The sequence below is a fragment of the Rissa tridactyla genome, chromosome 12 (assembly GCF_028500815.1).
Source record: "Rissa tridactyla isolate bRisTri1 chromosome 12, bRisTri1.patW.cur.20221130, whole genome shotgun sequence".
Lineage (NCBI taxonomy): Eukaryota > Metazoa > Chordata > Aves > Charadriiformes > Laridae > Rissa > Rissa tridactyla.
Window position 1 is genome coordinate 10,836,951 of NC_071477.1, and position 19,748 is coordinate 10,856,698.

The 19,748-nt window shown below is 51.2% G+C and overlaps 1 protein-coding gene across 1 annotated transcript; it reads left to right on the forward strand.

The window, feature by feature from the left end:
- The first annotated feature begins 9,428 nt into the window (after positions 1-9,428).
- Positions 9,429-19,443, forward strand: LOC128916555 (thyrotropin-releasing hormone receptor-like). Its single transcript, XM_054218447.1, has 2 exons — positions 9,429-10,214; positions 17,235-19,443. The coding sequence occupies exons 1-2, from the start codon at positions 9,429-9,431 to the stop codon at positions 17,628-17,630; spliced, it is 1,182 nt and encodes a 393-aa protein (XP_054074422.1). The 3' UTR covers positions 17,631-19,443.
- Positions 19,444-19,748: the final 305 nt, after the last annotated feature.

A 19,748-nucleotide genomic window follows, 5' to 3' on the forward strand; every position in this document is an offset into this window, starting at 1 on the left:
TTTATTTACCTTTTAGACAAGGATGGGAGAGATGAGGGAGTTCTTCAAAGCCTTAAAGACAGTCAGTGAGGAGGAAAGCTTCCTTGGGACGGGGTTTTCCCTGCTTTCCCCACAAGGAGAGCTTACTGCAGGGCCTTGGCTGGGCTGTGAGACACTGGTGCCAAAACAAGAGGTAGGGAAAAGAGGCAAGATTATCTTTAGAGGTAAGAGGTGATAAACAAACCGCTATCCAAGTGCAAAGCTTGCCAGAGGCTGATTTGAAGCAGCAAAGAGATGTCAGCACCACGTTATGCTGAACCGATGCCCGGTGCTGTTAAAAAGTGCCTGTTTCCTGACTTGGGGCTCAAAGCAGAAATTGATAAACCCCCAGGACCACAGCGCTCCTGCAGTGTCTGACACTGCCCTGGCTGGCAGATGTGATCCAGGACTATCAGGACCAGTAGCTGATGACCAGGCATCCCACCACTCCTAACATGATACCCGATAATTATCTTGAAGCAACTGCCAGGAGATGTGATGTGAATCGGGAACTGACACCACAGCTCGTTCTTGTTCTTTTGAGCAAATTCTCTTAGCGACCAACATTTTTCCCAAGGAGGAACCAAAATGTGTCAAAATGAGTTGGAGATGTGAGACAGCTGCAGAGAGAAGGGGAGCAATTAGCAATTCGTAGGGAGAGTTTCCCCAGTCCTGGCTCTTTCGAATGCAGGTTGTGTCAGGGTTTCACTCTGAACTCAATGCCCCACATTTTGCAACAGAAAATTTCCAAATTAGTTGCAACAGGCCTTCAGCCTACAAAAAAAGGAGTAGAAATGAGGAAGAAGCAACGCTGGCTATCCCAGAAGACTGATAAAAGCCAGGATTGTCGATACTGAAGCCAACCCTCCAGGCACCTTTCCCAGTCCCCTGATTTCCAGCACTCTGCGCACATAGAATCGTAGAATAGGTCACTGATTTCTGAAGGTGATGGGAGATTCGACCACCCGCTCATTCTTCAGGCCCTCAGAAAAGCCCAGAGACGTGTGATTTCAGCCAGGAACTCCAGTGGTTCATGGGCAACATGAGACTCTGTGGCACGTTGAGGAGATGCTGGTGGAATCGAGTTAGTCAAAGGTTTGTCTCCATCGCTTCACAACCCTTCCCCAGGAGCAGGGCAGAAGCAGTCCTGGGTTTCTTTGCAGACGAGCAACTGAGGAAAAGAAATCACCAGAAGAGATGTTTGCAACATGCAAAAATAAGGTGGAAAATAGTATCATCTTTCCACTTATTTCTTATTTATATGCTGTTCCAGTTGAACCCTCTGTGATTCCTCATCCTACCTGGAAATAGCTGGGGAGATGCTTTCATATCTGAGAAGGGAGAGAAGCCAATTCTGTGAATTTATTTCCCAAGAGATATTAAAAAAACCCACAGCGCTATGACCAGTCAGGAGTGATCCACGACTCGGATAGGAAATTTTCCTTTGAAGTAGGTTGAGAAACTGAAATGGCCAAGTTCAAAGGCTGAAATCTTCCTCCTGCGTTAGCTGGAAATACGCCGTGGCTGTTCAGGCAATAAAGCGGGAACTCTGCGAATTACAGGAAGGAGCAGGTCGCAGCTGATGACTCGGCTGGGCCAGGCTGAGTCATTTTTTCCTTTTATCAGGGGAGAGAAAAAATTGCACCCTGTGCCCGATGCTTCATGCTCTGTGGTCCCAGGGCATCAGCAACGCCAGGTTCTCAGCCCCGGTTAGGTGGGTGTGCGGGGTGGGGGGGAACTTTGGTCCCATCTAGCCCTTTCCTGAAAAAAAGGTGCCTAAAACCAGTGTGGGTTTTGCTCTCTCTGGAGCAGCTGGTGCTGCATGTGAGGTCCTGGGCTCCGTGGCAGCTTTCTCCAACATTAAACCAAATTAATTTCAGAGTGGGGAGAGCTTTTTCCTCTGGCTGGACACTGCGATGAGCAGTGTCTGCAGGAAAAATTGAAAAATGATCAAACCCCACAATCAGCTGAAACTCTTTGAAACCACTAACTGGGTGGAGGAGGCTGCCTAGCCGCACGAGCTGCTGCAATTTCGCCCGCTGTGCTTTGGGATGGACCATATTGGCAGAACTAGTGGGTCAGGCAGGATCCGTGCAGCACCGAGGTGTCAAGGTGGACGGATCGGAGACGCTTGTTTGGGGGGAGCATCTGCGACAGCAAGACCAGAAAGGGGAGCTTCAGCCAGACCTTTTCCTGCACTTTCATGCCCTAGACAGTTAGGCAGGACGCAGTGATGGAGTTCAGTGATGGAGAACTTTATGGACCCCAGTTCAAGCGGGTCCCTGGGTATTTGCATGGGTGCTGACTAAGGACTCGGAGCATTTTGCCATCCCCATGGTGGATGTACTGTGCTGTGCCTCTCCTGGGCTGCGTTTAACAGGCGTGCACCATGGTGCTGTACCAACTTGTTGTTACAGCGTTACGGAGTTGACATTCAGATGTCACAGAATCTGAAATAACCTTTAATTACAGCCTAATTATTCTGCCAGGGTTTTGTTCTTTCATAATATTGCATGCAGTGCTTTTGTCTCCCCTCAGTGTTATCGCTGCTATTATCCCCGCAGGATGCCCCCCCAGCACCTCATCCACCCTAATTACTGGTTTTGGGAACTGCCTATTTCTGTCCCTACCCCAGGTGTATCCCACCCCACGTGTTGCCCTTGGGATGAGCACTGGGGTGAGTGATTCGGGTCGGATGTGATGCAGCCAGTGCCCAAAAGGCACATGGGAAGCTGTGTCAATTTTCACGCTGAGCACAGCTTCAAGCCTTGCTGGTTTTGGCAAAGGCTCAGCTTTGGTTACCCAAACCACAATTCCCTCTTACAGCCACCAGTTTTTGCGCTGAGTGGGAGACCTGGGAAAGACGAGGACTCTCGAGGCTTCCCCTTCGTTGTGCTGCCCTGAAAGCCAACGCCTCCGCCTGGCTCTTTGCTCACCCGGGCAGAATTCCTGGTGGACCGGGCACACCGGAGTAAACAGCAGAGCTCATTGGCAGCAGCAAGAGTTGTGAACCCCAATTTGGTGCTGTGGGCAATGCCTTGAGCCCTGGAGGGGCCACGGGGTGTGCAGGGGATGCCAGGGGGGCTGGCTCGGTGGGAGGGGAAGGGGATCTTTGGGCTCCTTCTCCCACGACTGAATTCCCTCCAGTTGCCTGCAGCCAGCCTGGAGCTGGAGATGTGGGGCAGGGCAGGGAATCCCTTGTCACACAGGATGACAATGTTATTTTCACAGGCTTTGTAAAGATGTGCTGTGGCCCACACTCACTTGGGTTCGCTCAAGCCAAACGCCTGCAGCAGTGGGGGTTTAAGAGTGAGGGGAATGTGGCACCCCAAGAGCTGCGCAAAGCATCCTTTCCCACACCGTTATGCTTCGCAGAGCTGCATAAATCCCCAGCAGTTTGGTTCACTGCACTTCTCAGATCACTCCAATGCATATTACTGCAGAGTGGTTTTTTTTTTTTTTTTTTACTATTCAGGCTGCATATCTAAGAGCTCAGCCCTTCCAGGAGCTACTTGGAAGAGAATCTGAAGGATGTGCCTATTAAAATGTTAATAGGGGCAGTTCACAAATAAGCTGTACTTAGAAGCAATGACTTCATTGGGGATGCTCCTGGCTGTACAAGGCAGCTGCTGGACGTGGGGGACTGAGCCTGCAGCGCAGGGAGGCAACATCCATCACACACGCTTACAGCTCCAAGAAGAGCAGCCTAGTTCCTCCTTTGTTGTTAAAAATTCATCCCAAAGCTGACCTCCTCTGTATCAGAAAACAACTGCTGCATTAGTCCATCTGTGCAATATTTTGTTTAAAAGCCAACTGCACGATGCTGGCCAAGAGAAGCTGATGCAGTCGCTGCTCCAAGGGGTGGCAGGCTACCTCCTTCCTTCAGCCTCCGGAGGATGAATCTGGTTTTGCAATGACTATGTGGTGATGTATTTCTGGGGAAAGATCAGCAAATACCACCTATTAGTGTATTAAAAATTCTTGCCTTTTTATTCTTCAGCAGGACAAAGCCTTAGCGCTGTTGGCAGGACGGCTCCTGAAGGCTGCGCCCCATCGCCTGTGTCAACAATGGGACAATGTACCCTGACAGCAGCTCCCTGCTTCGGAAATTCAGGTATTTACATCGGAGCTTGCGATATCTGTTTTCATCTGTTTGCTAATCTCTGCGCAGTGAGTGGCTTTTTCCTTGAGGACTCAGGCTCTGAACGCAGCAGGGATGCGGGGTTGGGTGGGGGGGGGATGGGGGGTGGATTTTTCCCCCTCTCCCAGTTTGTGAAAGTGGCCTCACTTTGCTTTCTTTAAAAGCTGGAATTATACTTATTAGCTGAAGAAAAATCACCAAGTTCCTCTACGCCCTGAAGGCAATGCCAAGACCTGGTACATCACAGATTTAACAACGTATCTTGAGAAGAGGTTATACAAAGCAGAAAGAAAACAACACAAAAGCCAGGAGGTAACTCTGCTGGTCAGGCAGGGAAGAGAGGAACCTGAGCCAACCCACAGAGCTGCCTCTGCTCACTGAGTCTGGAAATAACAAACCATCCCTGCCCTCGTTTGGGGCTGGGGAAACATCATTTCTCCATGACAGTGTTGCCTCGAGCTTGGTGCTACAATAAATGGAAGGAGCTCCTTAAGCCTAGCACCACCAGGCAGGTTTTCCCATCCATCCATCCATCCATCCATCCATCCACCCACCCACCCACCCACCCACCCACCAGGCACCTGCAGGCCCCATGGGAGATGCTGCCTGCCCTGTTCCTGGGTCTAAGAATCTAAAGATATTCTTCATTGTTTACAAGCCTGAATTGGTTTTCATCCACAGAAATCCATATCACTGCCTTCCTCTTAATCTTTTTCCATTCCCTCAGCTGCCTTTTCATCCACGAAGTTTTCCATAGGGACCACGTGCTGTTCCTTCCACGTCACTGGCACAGATGTGATGAAGCCCAGGTCCACGAGCTGGTCCCTGGGGGGCTCTCCAGGAACTGCATCCCTCCAGGGACGGTTCCCTGCTCACAAGAATCATTAGAAAAACACCAGCTAGATCATTTTTACATGTGTGTAGCACATGTCGAGGTTGATTTTGCGTCTTTTTAACTCCTTCACAGCTGCCTCTTCGCTTGGGTTTGATCTCTGAGGGCATTAACCCATAAAGCGCCAAAGCGATTTGCTTCTGGGCTGTGACCCTGGAACAGGTGAAGGCAATTTTGACAGAACTTCTCCCTCCTTTGCCTTTCTGAGCGAGCAGTAACTGTTGCATGTGGCAGACTGACTCATACCTGCCTCTGACAGCACTTGTCACCCCTCAGGTTGACCTGCAGAGCCACTGAGCACCTTCCCACCCGCTCTAAGCCGAGCTGCAGGTGGGGGGGAACCCCTTCCCCACCATCGCTCGCAATTCAAGGCCCAAAATCCTGTAACCCAGCCCCCGCAAAACCACTCGTGGCCTCTTGTGATTCAGCTGCTCCACGTTCACCGGCGCCGTGCGGATGCAGCCTCTGTATCCTGGCTCTAACAGCAGAAGTTTTATGGGTTTAATATCTGCAGGTTATGAAGCACCAGAGAACGGAGAGGTGTTTATCGCAGATTTGGGTAAAAGAGGATCGCTTTCTCCAAGCGTTGTTTATTAAACACGCGAAGCCTCAGAGGTCTCTTTTGACCATAGGACTAAATGAGCTGCCCGGCGAGGCTGAGCAAGAGGGATGAGCTTCACGGGGAGTGCGGGGAGATACCGAAGCTGGCGCTGAACATCCTGAGCACCCATCCCGGGCGCCGTGCTGCTAACCCAGCCACGGGGCTGCACAGCTTCCCCTTCCCAGAAACACCCCCGCCACGGCCAGTGCCCAGGGACACGGCCATCCCCATTGGGAATCCCCAGGGGAGCAAAGACCTCTCCTTCCAGACGTCACAGGCAGTGGGTGACGGCAGGTATTCACAGGGGACGGCAGCTCGAGGCAATGCCAGCAGGGCCAGAAATACAGAAGTATGTTAAAAGAACCTAACATTAAATGTTAGTTAAAAGAATCAACGCCTTTGGCCACCAAAATATTTGGATTTAAGTAAAGCTGGAAGAAAAAACTTTATATAAGTGTCAAAAAAGTTAGCTTGAGAAATCTTTACTCTCAGCTGGTTGGCCTTATCTTAAATACACGCCTCAGTCATGTCCTGAATGTTATAGCTCCCGAAAGAGTCTACAATGGGAAAGGTTAATCAGTCTTCACAGCAAACCTCACTGTTTTGACGATGCGTAGGAAATCTCACCCCAGCGTGTGCACCGGGCGTAGACACGGGCACCTGCATCCCCGGCCTTGCGGTGGCACTGAGATGAGCCCGGGGGCCCAGGCAGGTGGAGCCGCTTCAGCCGGGTGATGTAATGCCGTTGTTATCGCTGTGCTAATAACTACCGAATTGTCAGTGCCACAAAGAAAAGCATCGAGGGAAATAATTATCTGTAACATTCCTACACAATGTTCCAGGTTTGAGCCAAACCAAAAACTTCTCTGGTCTCCGTGGGAGTTTGCTTTGTTTCCTGATCCCACAAAGCCAATTCCTGGAATGTGTTTGAGGAAGCAGATGAACCCCAAGTTCCCCCTCAGGAGGTTTGCGAAGGGTTTGTGCCTTCTCCCCTCCCACACACAGTGCCACCAGGCTGGCAGCTCACCCGCCTGTGTTTTCCCCCCATTTGAAAAAAATACTGTTTTCCATGAGCTCATGAAAAGCAGGCACTAATGACTGTATTTCTGAGGTCTCAGCTGTCTCTGTCCCACGCATCCCGAGGAACCCCGGCATCGCTACGATCCAGCAGCAGTCTCATGAAGCCTGCCTGTGTCGGAGTCACTGCGGAGCAGCAGGGTGTGCAAACCCTTGAATACAAATACAACTGTCTTTGTGAGCAAACACACATGCCCACACTTCCCCTCCTTCCCCTAAACACGTGCAATAAGATTAAGTGTTATCACTACTCGTTTACTTCCTGATATGTTCCGCTCCTCACCCAACCCCAAGTGCCACGCAGAAGCAGAGCCCGGTTTCCGACCACGATGATCCTCAGACCAGGGTGTTTCCCAGCAGTATCCATCACGGCCAGCACAGGGAGCTGCTGGCGCTGACAGATTCCCATCTGTTGAAATAACCATGTGTTGACCACAGTGAGCAATATGCCAGAATAGGGTATTTTTTCAGCTTGGAGAAGGACTGAGGCAGATGGGAGCGACAGCGGGCCCGGGGAGAAACTTCAGAGGGGGATAATGTATTACAGTTCTGCTAATGATACAGGATAAAGCAACCGGGATCCTGCACCCCTGATAACCACGCTGTGTTCTTGACAGAGGACAGCGATGCTGATTATTACGGATAATTGTGGTAGTGCCTTTTGCCTGACAGCGCCACGAGCCTCGCCAAATGGTGTGTGATGGATGCCATCAGACTGGTCCTTACCGGAGGTAGGTGATGGGTATTTGTGTAACGTGCGCTGGAACGGCTGCGAGTGCTCGTGCTCGGGTGGCAGGATCCCGGGGACAGGCTGCGGGATGACGCAGAGGGGGAAAGCAGGGGAATTCGGGCTGTCGGGGTGGCTAAAGGGGGGCATTGCCTGGCTCCTGAAGAGGTGACTGCCGACTCAGTAGGTGCACACAGCCCAGATAGTATCATTAAACAAATGTGATTTCTAGGGGGATTTTACAGTGCATCTATTTAAAAAAAGGAGGAAAGTTAGAGCAAAGTGCAGCCTGGGGAGGTCTCCAAGGGCAGGGACAAGACCTGCTGTGTGTCCCTGGCCCAGGGCCGTAGGGCAGAGGTGTGAGGCTGGCCGGGGCACACGCTGGCCCTGGTGCAGCCTGACAGTGGAGCCCCAAGGAAAACAAATGGAAAGAGAAGACAATGTTTGTCCTTTATAACTGACCCAAAGGTGAATGAAATGCCATGGGAGGGAGTGAAAAACTGCAAGGATTGTCCTCTGTGGAGCTAAATGGAGGCATAAGGTTTCCCAGAGGAAAGGGGAAGATATTATTTGCCGCAGCAAGCCAGAGTTTGGGCAGACTGCTGTTCCCTGGGAGAGGAGCAGGGAGGTGAGGCAAAAAGGCATTTTATCCACCCGGACAGCCCAGGCTTAGAAATTTACCCGTGAAACCCTTCACATTTTGGATATGCGCCTCAGTGTCTGGGATTAATGGGGCAGCTCTGCCTCTAATTGAAACCTAATCTAATAAAACAGTGAGCTTTCTCCTTGTTCTTTCCTCCCCTCCACAGGTTAGGGGACCCTTAGCATTTTATCTCTGCAAACACAATTGCTCTTTCAAATTGAAAATGCATTTTCTGACAGACTGCGGAGATGTCAGGAGCAAGTACAGAATCGACAGCAAATTCTGGTTACTGCTGACCGCCGGGGAGATACTGGATCTCCCAGCCTGACCATCAGGGAGATACCGGCTATCCCAGCCTCTTTGCTGGGGAGATAAGGGATCTCCCAGTCCAGGACTAAGTAAGCCTTTCCCCAAAGGAGTGACACTGATGTGCTTGTTTGGGACAGGGGTGGCTGCAGAAAAGACGACACAAAGAGGACCTTACTTCATGTTTAATGACTCCCAGGGAAGGGGCTCCTTTTCCCCAGCCCAAGGGAAACGGGAAAGGCCATGGGTCTCCGTGGCATCGCCCTGGTCCCATCCTCCTGAGGAAGAGGAAGGAAGGACCCCTCATCCTCAGCTCTCCTTGCCCAGGGGCGACAGTGCAGCCTGTGACTCGGCTGGGGACACAAGGCACCCACAGCCCTGGGTCCTGGAGCAGAGCTGCTCGCTGCTAGGGTGCTCTCAGACCCTGTGCCTCTCCATCCCGGGGTCTCCAAGCTGTCACCCCCATCCCCTGCCCGGGCTCCTTCATCCTCCTCCTCGTGGGCTCAGCGGTGCGCTAGGACCCAGCGGGCGCAGGCGGGGGATGCGGGCGGGAGGCAGTCGGGGGGTCCCGGGGCTGGGGTAGCCCTGGGGGGTCGCCGGCGGTCCTGGGGCGGTCCCGACGGTTTCAGGGGGGGGCTCGACCGCTGGGGGTGGCCTGGAGGGTCCTGGGAGCTGGGGGTCCGAGGCGGTCCCTGGTGGTTTCCGTGGCTGGGGGGTCCTGGAGCATCCCGGGGGGTGCGGGGAGCTGGAGGAGTCCTGGCCGCTCCCCGCCCCTCCCGGCGGAGGCTCAGCGGGGGATTTGCAGTGGAGGGGGTGTGTGTGTGTGTGTGCGAGGAGCCGAGCGGCCGCAAGACTTGGGGTGAACCGTGGAGATAACAGGGAGGGAGGAGCCGGGGCGGGAGGGAGGGCGGGGAGGGGGCGCGGGGGGCAGCGGGGCTCCGCGGCGCGGCTCCGGGCTGCCGGCTCCCCCCTCTCCCCGCTCCCCGCCGCAGGGTGCGCGGAGCTTTGGCTTTGGCGGGGCCGATGGAGAACGGCTCGGCCAGCCCCGGAGCCGCGCTGGGCGGCAGCGGCAACCAGACCCTGGGCAGGATGCCCCGGCAGCCGCTGGAGCTGCAGGTGGTCACCATCCTGCTGGTGCTGCTCATCTGCGGGGTGGGCATCGCGGGCAACGTGATGGTGGTGCTGGTGGTGCTGCGCACCAAGCACATGGTGACCCCCACCAACTGCTACCTGGTGAGCCTGGCAGTGGCTGACCTCATCGTGCTGCTGGCGGCCGGGCTGCCCAACATCTCGGAAGTGGTGGCTTCTTGGGTGTACGGCTACGCCGGCTGCCTCTGCATCACCTACTTGCAGTACTTGGGCATCAACATCTCTGCCTGGTCCATCACCGCCTTCACGGTGGAGCGTTACATCGCGATCTGCCACGCCATCAAAGCGCAGCTCCTGTGCACCGTGTCCCGCGCCAAGCGCATCATCACCTCGCTGTGGCTCTTCACCTCCCTCTATTGCCTCATGTGGTTCTTCCTGGTGGACACAACCCAGGTCACCTTCTCGGATGGGGCACAGGTCAGCTGCGGCTACCGCGTCTCCAGAAGCCTTTACATGCCCATTTACTTCTTGGATTTTGCTGTGTTCTATGTCATCCCATTGGGACTGGCAACTGTCCTCTACGGCCTCATCGCCCGCATCCTCTTCATGAGCCCCCTGCCTGCCACCCCACAGCACTCCTGCCTGGGCTCCACACACCAGGGTGGCTCCCTCAAGCTCTCCTGCCGGAGCAACAAGGGGGCCCTGAGCTCCCGCAAGCAGGTAGGGGCTCCCCACCGGGCTGGGGCATGCTGGGCTGCAGGCAGCGCTGTCAGGGGCTCAGTGCTTTGAGGGACATTCTGGCAGGGGGTGGGGTGCCCCAGTATTTTGCTTCCCTTTGTGGAGGTAGCGGAGAGGGTTGGTTTGCTGCACAGAAGCCCCCCCCACCCCCCGCCAAGCCCAGATGGGTTCTGGCAGCACAGACGCGCTCCCCCTGCTTTGGCTGAGCTCAGCGGGGCGAGACAGGGCTCCAGCATCCCTCGGGAGGGGCAGGAGTGCAGGGATGTTTGCTGGATAACTAATTACTGATTGCGTCCCTGAGGAGGGGAGTCACATTATGCCGGTGGGACTCACCTCTGAGGCAGAGTCCTCGGCAGGCGACCTCAGGTTTAGAGGAGCAAAGGGAGGGGAGAGCTGGTGTGAACCCCTGCCTCGTGAGCTGCAGCCCCCTGGTCCCTGCAGGCAGGGAGGGCACCTCAGCGTCATAGTGGTGTGTTTGCCTCTGTGACTCCTCCGTCATTCAGCTTCCTGCTTGCTCCCCGTCTCTTCTCCGTTCTTATGGAACAGGCTGCCCAGGGAAGTGGTCGACTCACCATCCCTGGAGGTGTTTAAAAGACGGGTAGACATAGTGCTTAGAGATGTGGTTTAGTGATGTTTTTTTGTCAGAGTAGGTTGATGGTTGGACTAGATGATCTGAAAGGTCCCTTCCAACCTAGGTGATTCTATGATTCTCCTCCTACCTCCTGCCGTCGGTCCTCCTCTTTCTCTGTCCAAATGGACAATCAGTCTCTTGCCCCATCTCCTTGGACAGGTCAGATTCGGGACCTGGGACACTGTTGCCTGCTCGCTGGCCATTTGCAGGAGACCAGCCCATTCCAATTTCAAACTTTGCATAGGCAAAGGCATGGACTATTTTAAAGGAAAGGGCTGAATCTGGGAATCTGGCTTAAGTCTCTGAAATCACCAGTTCTGTTGTCATTTGGAGTGAGCAGGACCTGATTTCCAGACAGCCTGAAATATGCTTCAGCCTGTCTTAAAGCACTTGTTTTTCCAACTCAGTATCTCACTGCCCGACTTGCACAGGAACCTCCATTCCCCAGGAGAGACGATTCAGTTGCAGAGGGGAAGCAAACAGCCCAGAGAACGTGTATTTCTTCATGAACTTCTAAATCTTTTCAGATCAGCTTTTTTTTCTCCCTTCTGCTCTGGCACAGAAAGGTTTAAAGCAAATCCTGACTTCTGCAAAATTACTTGCCTGCTCTCCCAGGGTTGCTGGCTGCTGCCGGAGCCTCGGCAGGGTGTCCGGCAGCGAGGCTTCGAGATACTACAAGGCAGTACCTAAAGGTGTGGGTTGATGGACCTCTGCTTCCAGAGCCACGGCTGCGGGGCTGTGCCGCTGAGTGGCCGTGCTGCACACAGCGTGCTCCAGCCTCATTAGGTTGAGTGTCCGAGGCCGTCAGTCCTTATGGGGCTGGATGACGGGTGCTCCAGCTCCTGGAAGCATCTTGTGCTCTCTTTTCTGTTACACTGGGGGTTTTCTCAAGATCATCATTACCTTCTGAAATATCTTGGCATGCAGAGACTTCGCCTGGCTGGCCTGACATCGCAGAGCCGGCATCATTAGGAATAAAGATGGCACCGAGTTTTTAAACTGTAAAGCAATTTCCCAGGGCTTCCAGCTATGATTTGTTGAATGCTTCCTTCTGATTTCACACCAGCAGCCCTTCAAAGCAAACAGTGTTGAGAGTGACAGAGGAAGTAACTCCAGCTGTGCCCCAGGTGGCATTGTGGGCTAGTCGGCTGCCACACGGGTTGGTGCTGCACCCCAGAGGTGGCCGCAATCCAACTTTTTCCGTAAACATCTTTCACAAGTTCCATATGGCATAGGACAAGATCGCTTCATTTGATATATAATCAGAGGGAAATTTATATGGCTGTCCATAAAAATCAGAGGGGACAAAACCAGGTGTTCAACTTTAACCTTTTGATTAATTGCTGAGGGGATCTGCTGGATGCTTGGTGCAGAAATAAGTTTTCTGTGCACAAAAGCGACGTAAAACCACACAGCTATTTTGATGAGAGTTCTGGGCAGTGTGTAGAGGAGTGCTTCGAGCATAACAAACCCAGGTCCTGTCAGAGCATCTACCTTAGCACTGAAATCCAGCCGGAGGTTTTTACTGGTGGTGCAATGGATTGAGGAGCAGGAGCTGCAGTGAATCATGATTCTGCATATGGTTATGAGGGAAAAACCAACAACCCAACCACCCAGAGAGGAAAGAGGCCTCCAGAGACCCCAAGGGGTCAGCACTGATTCTGCCTTCAATTTGTGTCCCTAGCAGGGGCAGCCAGGGCCACAGGAAAGATATTTCGGGGAGATGCTGCAGTGTGCAGGACCCCAGCGGGGCGGTGGGTGCAGAGCAGAGGGGAGGCATGGGCTGGGCGCTGGGGAATGGGCAGATCATTAAGAAAGGGATTTTGATGTGAGACAGAAGGTAGCTAAATCCATTCATTCCAGCAGAGCTGCATGAGTTGCGTGTGCCCATGTGAAGGGGCAGGGCAGAGTCTGGGGGGACTATGGCCCCCTCAGCACCTCCAGCACCCGGGTCCGTGGGACACCCCACCAACGTGGCTTTAGCAAGGGCAAGAGAGAGGCACAGAAGGGACCTGACTGGTCTTCTCCAGGAGAGGTTCACCTCCAAGGAAATCAATGGCAAAAAGCCCCCATGCAGTGGGCAAGTATGAGACCTAAAAAGAAGCAGCTTGGACACCTGTGTCCTGTGTCATCTTCACCAGAGGAAAGGTTTCCTCTCTGATTTTCTGATAGCCATGGCATCACTGCCCTCAAAACCAGAGGAAACTTATAGAAAGAAGAAACACACATGGCACTCAACTCGGACACTGCTTGATAATAGGTGATGCTGGCTGAGGAGCTCATAGGCAGGTTTCCTTGCTCATTAATCACCCGTGGCCAGTAGGGAAAGGAAAGGGCAGCCTGACAGGTAATGCCATTGACTTCTCATGCTCTCCTGAGAAGTGCTGACAGCCCTTGAAAGTGTCACCAGGAATTCCATGGGGCGCCTGGGTAAAGGATCTTGTCCTGAGCATCAGAAATGAGGACACAGCATCGGAAACTGCTCAAATGACAAATGCTGGTGGTCTCCAATCTGGCAGGGTGATGAGGAGGCTGTGAAAGTCATGCATGTGCTACCAGTGGGGAAGACTAAAGCGCAGGTGCAGCTTGTTTAAACTGCAATTGCCGTGTAGACTAAACCACTAAAGATGCCACTACAAATCAGGTTTGCCAGTTTGGTCCGAAACAGCAATAGTGTTGCTGTCTGACAGGCTTCACCTCTGCAGTGAGAGCTTCACAGGACCCTGCAGACAGCAGGTTGCGTCCCAGTCGTGTGGCAAAACAGGACCCCAACCCTTCAAACACCTTTTGAGTTTGTTGGGGTGATGGTGCACAGTCTGCCGGATTCCCATCACAGACCAGTGGTGTGAGAGGGTGGGTTTGGCTTCTGGAGGATCTGTTGGCCAGGAGAGCAGAGCAGGGTGGGAGGACAGGCGATGGGTGTGTGTAGCTCAGGACCACGATACAGGCATCCATGTCAGCACTCCTCCTCTGGCCTCTCTTTATAGAGGAACCGGCCCTTCCAGGCCCCACGCCCAGAGTCCCCTGGGAGATGTCCAAAAGGGGCTACCCCATAGTTGCCCATTTTTCTCCCTGGACTATAAAGAGCCTGGATGGCTGGGGGTGTTTTGCTGTGGGTGTGCTCCTACGCAGCCCTAGTGCTGCACCGCTTGCTTTTCAGAGCATGAAGATGATGCTGTTTCTTCACTGGTGCCTCTAAAACACATAAGTCCAGAGCAGGACAATGCAAGGCGTGAGTTTTGCTGTATTTATCACTTATAGAAGAAAGGGCCACAGATACAAACACCAGCCACCTCCAAGCGCATATTTCACCTGCCGGAGAGGGACCACTAGAGGGAGTGGGATTCCTAAGAAAGGATGCTGCAGCTCAGGATGGTGGTTCCTGGACAAGGAGGGGTAGCACTGGATGGGGAGAAGAGTCTGTGGCCTCCAGGACAGGGGGAGAGACTGGACACAGCACTGCGAGAGGGGATGGGTTGGAAGGGCTGTGCGGGGATGCAAGATGCTGACCATCTTGTATGGAGCAAGAAGGACGCTCACAGTGGTTTGCTCTGGGAGTTACAGCAGGCTTGACCCATGGAGGTGGAAGATGAGCTGCCCCTTTGCTTTGGCAGAGGGACCCAGGATGTCGTCAGGGGTCTGTACAGCAGATATCCTTGGCCATCCAGCAACAGCACTGGCTTATGTGCTCAAAAGTGGTTTTTCAGCTAAATATCGACAGTTCTAGTAAAACATCCTGTCCTGTCTACAAACCCTTGTCTTGCTTCTATCCATAGCTCCTTTACAGCTGTTGGGTGCACACACTATGTACAACAGAGTTGTTGCAAAACACTTGTCGGAAAAATTGTTGTCCCTGAAGTAGTGCTTCCCTGAGGGATGCCTCGAGGCCACAGCAAAGCTCTGGCTTTTTTTGAGTGCAGCTGGTTTCTTTGGGGCATAATTCAGGTCCAGTTCAGTTAGGGATAAATGTCCCAAACACTCCTCGGTGCTGATTAGGTTCATTTTTTAGATGAGCACCAGAAGTAAGTTCAGAGCACCTCAAGTGTGGTATAGTTCCTCGCTTCAGCAAGGTGGAGTGAGGAAAGGCATGGAGACAGGTTTTAGCCAGGCACGCAGACAGCGCTGGAGATTTCTTTCCCCACGATGGAGATATGAGAGCGAGTTTGGGATAGACTGTTAGGTTTTATCCAGAGGAGACATCCTGTGTCAACACAACTTTGCTAAAGTCGCACTCAGGAGAACACGGCCAGTACAGATAGTTGACTTTCAAAGGCAAATTTCAATCTTACAGCAAGCTCAGGGCAGGGCTGCCCATCCCAGTTTGTGGTCTGGATGCAGCGCCCTCGGGGAGCACTGAAGGCGTTTAGTGAGACGGAGGTAATAAATCCTCATGGTGCTGTTTCCAGCCGGTTTCCCCTCCCAGGACAAAGATCGCTTTGTCGCAGGGCTGTGGGACGCGTAGCAGCAAACGCTCTGTGGATGAGAGCCCTGTGTGGTCTTCTGGGGACTGGAGGGAGGCGTTGGGAGATTGCTCAGGCAGGAGCTGAGCGAGCGCTCGCTGGCACCGCCGGCATTTCCATAACAACCAGGGAAAAAGCAGGGACAGTTATGGCTAAAAAGCAGATGAATCACTGGTTCTTTTCCCAACAACATTTCTTTTGGTCTCAGAAAGGACTGGAATGAACTTACTTTTCAGCCTTATAAGGATACGCTCCCCCTGGTGTTGTCACTCCGTGCAGAGTTCAGATCACTGTTCACCATCACCGTGGGCTCCTGAACAGTAAAACAAGGCAGAGAATTCCAACAGTAAAAAAGCCAAAGATGTTTCAGTCTCAGGAGAAAGCACGTGAGCAGTATTAATCTGTTAGCTTTCTCCCAGCAGAAGGGAGACCTGACAGAGCGCAGGGCTAAGCGTATAGAAGCTCAGGGGTTTATTGTCCCAGCAGCTACAACCATGCTGGTACGTAGAGATTTTGACCATGGTCAACTGTGCGCCAAGCAGCTGCTCTCCACTCCAAGCCTACCTGTTCAGGAGTATTTCTATCAACCAGATTATCACCCGAGCAGTTGCACGCTAGGTAGGGTGGTTTGAAACCAAAAGCTTCTGAGAAGGCTCTTACTCTTCTGCATGCAGCCAGCCCTTGTAAGAGGCATTGAAAAGCTCTGAAGCTACCTTTTACTGACACATCTTGTACAATCTCTCACATCTTTCCCAAAAGGCAACAAATTGTGGCAGCAAACATGCTGAAGTCTTAGCAACAGCCTCAGCACTGACCATATCACTGCAAGATGTTATTCTGGGAAGTGTCCTCACACAGCAAACCACTTCTATTTTGGCCTCAGCTTGACAATAGCCCCTTTCTTGTAGGGAAAGTTTTGTTGCCGCTACCAACCATCCCCAATTTCTAGTCAAAGCATTACAGGAAGGCATACTCATGACTAAGTAAAAAAAAAAACACCACTCCACGAAAAGCTGAGAGACTGTGAACACGAGCCAAGTGCTTATTTCCATATCGAGAACTGGAGTCATTGCACAACTCCCCTTCTGATGTTGGAAACGCCACTGCCTTAATATGCGTGTGGCATCACTGTTTACTCATACTTTCCTCCTTGGGGACATGTGTATTCTGTAAGTATTTGCTGGAGGACAATTGTCGCCTACCAGAAATAGCTGTTGAAATTATTAGGATCACTGAAGTTTCAGTACAAAACCTGATTTTCTTAAACAAGCTTGAGTCGAGCTGAGGGCAATTACTGCTCACTTCTGAATTCTCAATATCTTCTTGTTCCTATTATGTTAATGTAGTACTTCCCTAGTGTGCTGCAAATTAAAATAACCCATGCCAATTAGCTAAGTAACTCCCATATCAGCGCAAGTAGGAATTTCTGTAAGACTCCAGGCAGTCTCCTCTGCTCTCAGCGCTGCTCTGTACCAGGAGCATATCCCTGGGAACAGCATAGCTGGCACAGGAAACCAGAAGATCCTCAGCAGGGAGTTGGGATATACCCCATGGCACCCCCAAAAGTTAGGACCCCACTTTTGCATGAGTTATTCTCCCCATTGATTTATTGTTATGTGCAATTTTCAGATTTGCTGGTGGATGCTTGCCCTAAAGACCTTTAAATGTTCTTCAATGGTAGGTGAAAACCTGTCATTTAAGGGTTTATTCATGCAAGATTATTTCATGAGCAAAATGGATTCAGAGAGGAATAGTCCCATGGTTTGGGTGCCTATTTGGAACACTTAAAGAGAGAGCTAAGCAATATGTAGACTGAATTATCTGTCTGCACCATTTCTCCAGGTGGGAAAGCTCTGCTGGAGATGTGGCATCATCTAACTGTTTCTCTTTTTGCATATCCCCCCTGGCAAGGTCACCAAAATGCTGGCTGTCGTGGTGGTCCTCTTTGCCCTTCTGTGGATGCCTTATCGCACACTGGTGGTGGTGAACTCCTTCATGGACCCCCCGTACCTGAACATCTGGTTCCTTCTCTTCTGCCGCATGTGCATCTACCTGAACAGTGCCATCAACCCCATCATCTACAACCTCATGTCACAGAAATTCAGGGCTGCCTTTAGGAAGTTATGCAAGTGTGAAGAGAAGAGTACTGAGAACCCTGCGCCATACACTGCCCCGGTGTACTACAGCGTTACGAAGGACTGTTGTCATGACAGCTCCGATCACGTTGTCACCGAACACGAAGATCTGAACAGTCTCCCTGCACCTGCAAAGAAGAACAAGCCTGCCAAAGAAATCCTGGGACCCTGAAACAGCACAGGCAGTGGGAGCTCCGCGGCTGTATGCACTGTGTTGGGAAAGTGCCAACAGAAATTGCTTTGGCATTGCAGCAAGCTAAATTTAATACCTCTCCAGGGCATTTAACAAAACAGATTCTTAGAGGCAAATTAATTTGCTTTTCCTCGACGCTAATTTATTCTTGTTTGGTGAAGTGTTAGGTACAGGTTAATGTTTAGCATCTTTAAAGAATCTGTAGTTAAATATAGCAGTGCAACGCTAATCTGTGTTATGTGCAAGTGCAACCGTTTGTTGAGTCGGGCCAGAACATTGAAAGGAAATCCAGGAAGAGAAGGGCATTCAAGGAAAAAAAACAACCTTCTTTCTGCTGGGCCAGTTTTCTTATAGGCTGAGATTCACCTACCTGAATCTACATGCCTGTACCACAGACACCCTATATGAGCCGCTCCTCTAAGGTCCTTTTAGGATTAACAGGGACAATTAGGCACTTCCAGAAAGTGGCTCTTATCTCAGCATAGTCCTCTGAGGAAGACACCTACCTCAGAGGGGGATGAATGCCTCCCAAGATGATGGTCTTTAACTTCTGATCTAGTTGAAGATGTCCCTGCTTACTGCAGGGGGGGTTGGACTAGATGACTTTTAAAGGTCCCTTCCAACCCAATACATTCTATGATTTTCTATTCTATGATTCTATGTGACTATTTCTGGCCATTGACTGTAAAGGGATTCTCAGGCAGAGACTCCTGTGTTAGGAATGATTGAAGTTGGGTGTCATGAGCCTCGCGCCATGCTTCTGGAAACATTGCTGTGCTGGTAGCACATACACCCAAGGTCCAGACCAGTTGGATTCGTTACAGAAAAATGAACAAACTAATAATGAGTATTCCCTAAGGTAATAGTAATACTTCTGACACTGTGGCCTAAGCTTCTTTTGGATAATTTTACCTTTTCTGCCCAAATTCTTCTAGTTGCTTCAGCTGGATATCGTAGCCTTGTCCTGTAAGCCCCGGTGTGGTTTAGCTGCGTACCATCAAGCAGTCTTGCTCTCCATCCCAGCCACAGTTGCATTTCAATGGCAGGTGAAGCAATTCTCTTATTTCCTGAAAATAATTTGTAAAAGTCCATCAAGTGTTTTGTGATAAGTGACACGCTGACTGTAAGACATTAACAATACTTATTGCCACTGTCATCTTGGGAGCAAAGTAGATATTCATAACCTGCGGTGGCCAAGAAACCAGCCCACGGACGCTTGCCCCAGACTTGCAAGAGACAATCTGTACAGGAACAAAAGGAAAAAGATTACACATGAGCCAAACGCTTAGGCTCTTGCCAAATAAAACAAGTGTCAACCACCAGTAACCCTCAAGTGACTGTAAAAAATTCTTTGAACAGCCAATTCGGCCTCACTAGTCAACACCGGTTTTCAGCAAACTACAGTGTTACGAGGTCTTAGAATTTTGCATCCACTTTGGAAAATATCCATGTGATAACTTTTAAGAGCACAAGATGTTAAGTGATCATTCTGCCTCTATGGGAAACCACTTCCCTGGGCAAGTCAGAAGAAGACCTCACCTCGCACCAGCGTGTCAGGAACTGTCCAGGACCCATTTCATTTTGGTGTAGGGTGGCTTTCCATGTATCATTATTGTATTGTGAGTTGTTAAAATATCTACTTTGCCCCCCTAATAACTGCAGGATGAGGGAAGAGAACATTGTTTTTTGCAATTATGTGTAAAGGTGTGTGTTTGGAATTTAAGGATTCATGTCATTTTTGCGCTCTTTTGTGTATATTGGGAATTTAGGAATGAAGCTCCTCTTTATTGTTGTCACAGTATTTCTGTACAGAAATTTGGGATTTGCTTCTTGAAGAAAACAGAAGTCGTTTTGCTATAATGTGAGAAAATTGTTCCACTTAGCAAAAGAAACTAGGAAATGAAACAATTTGCTTATAACAATCTTTTCTCTAGTACAGATTTTTTTTTCCCTTAGATTTTTCCTTAGCAACTCAGAACAAGAAATGGATAAAAGCACCTGCAGCCAAACCAGGGCAGTAAGGACCTTGAAGTAACACACAGGTAAGGCACAGGAGGCAGAAGGGGAGCCCTGGGGCTGCTGCTGGTCCCCTGGACG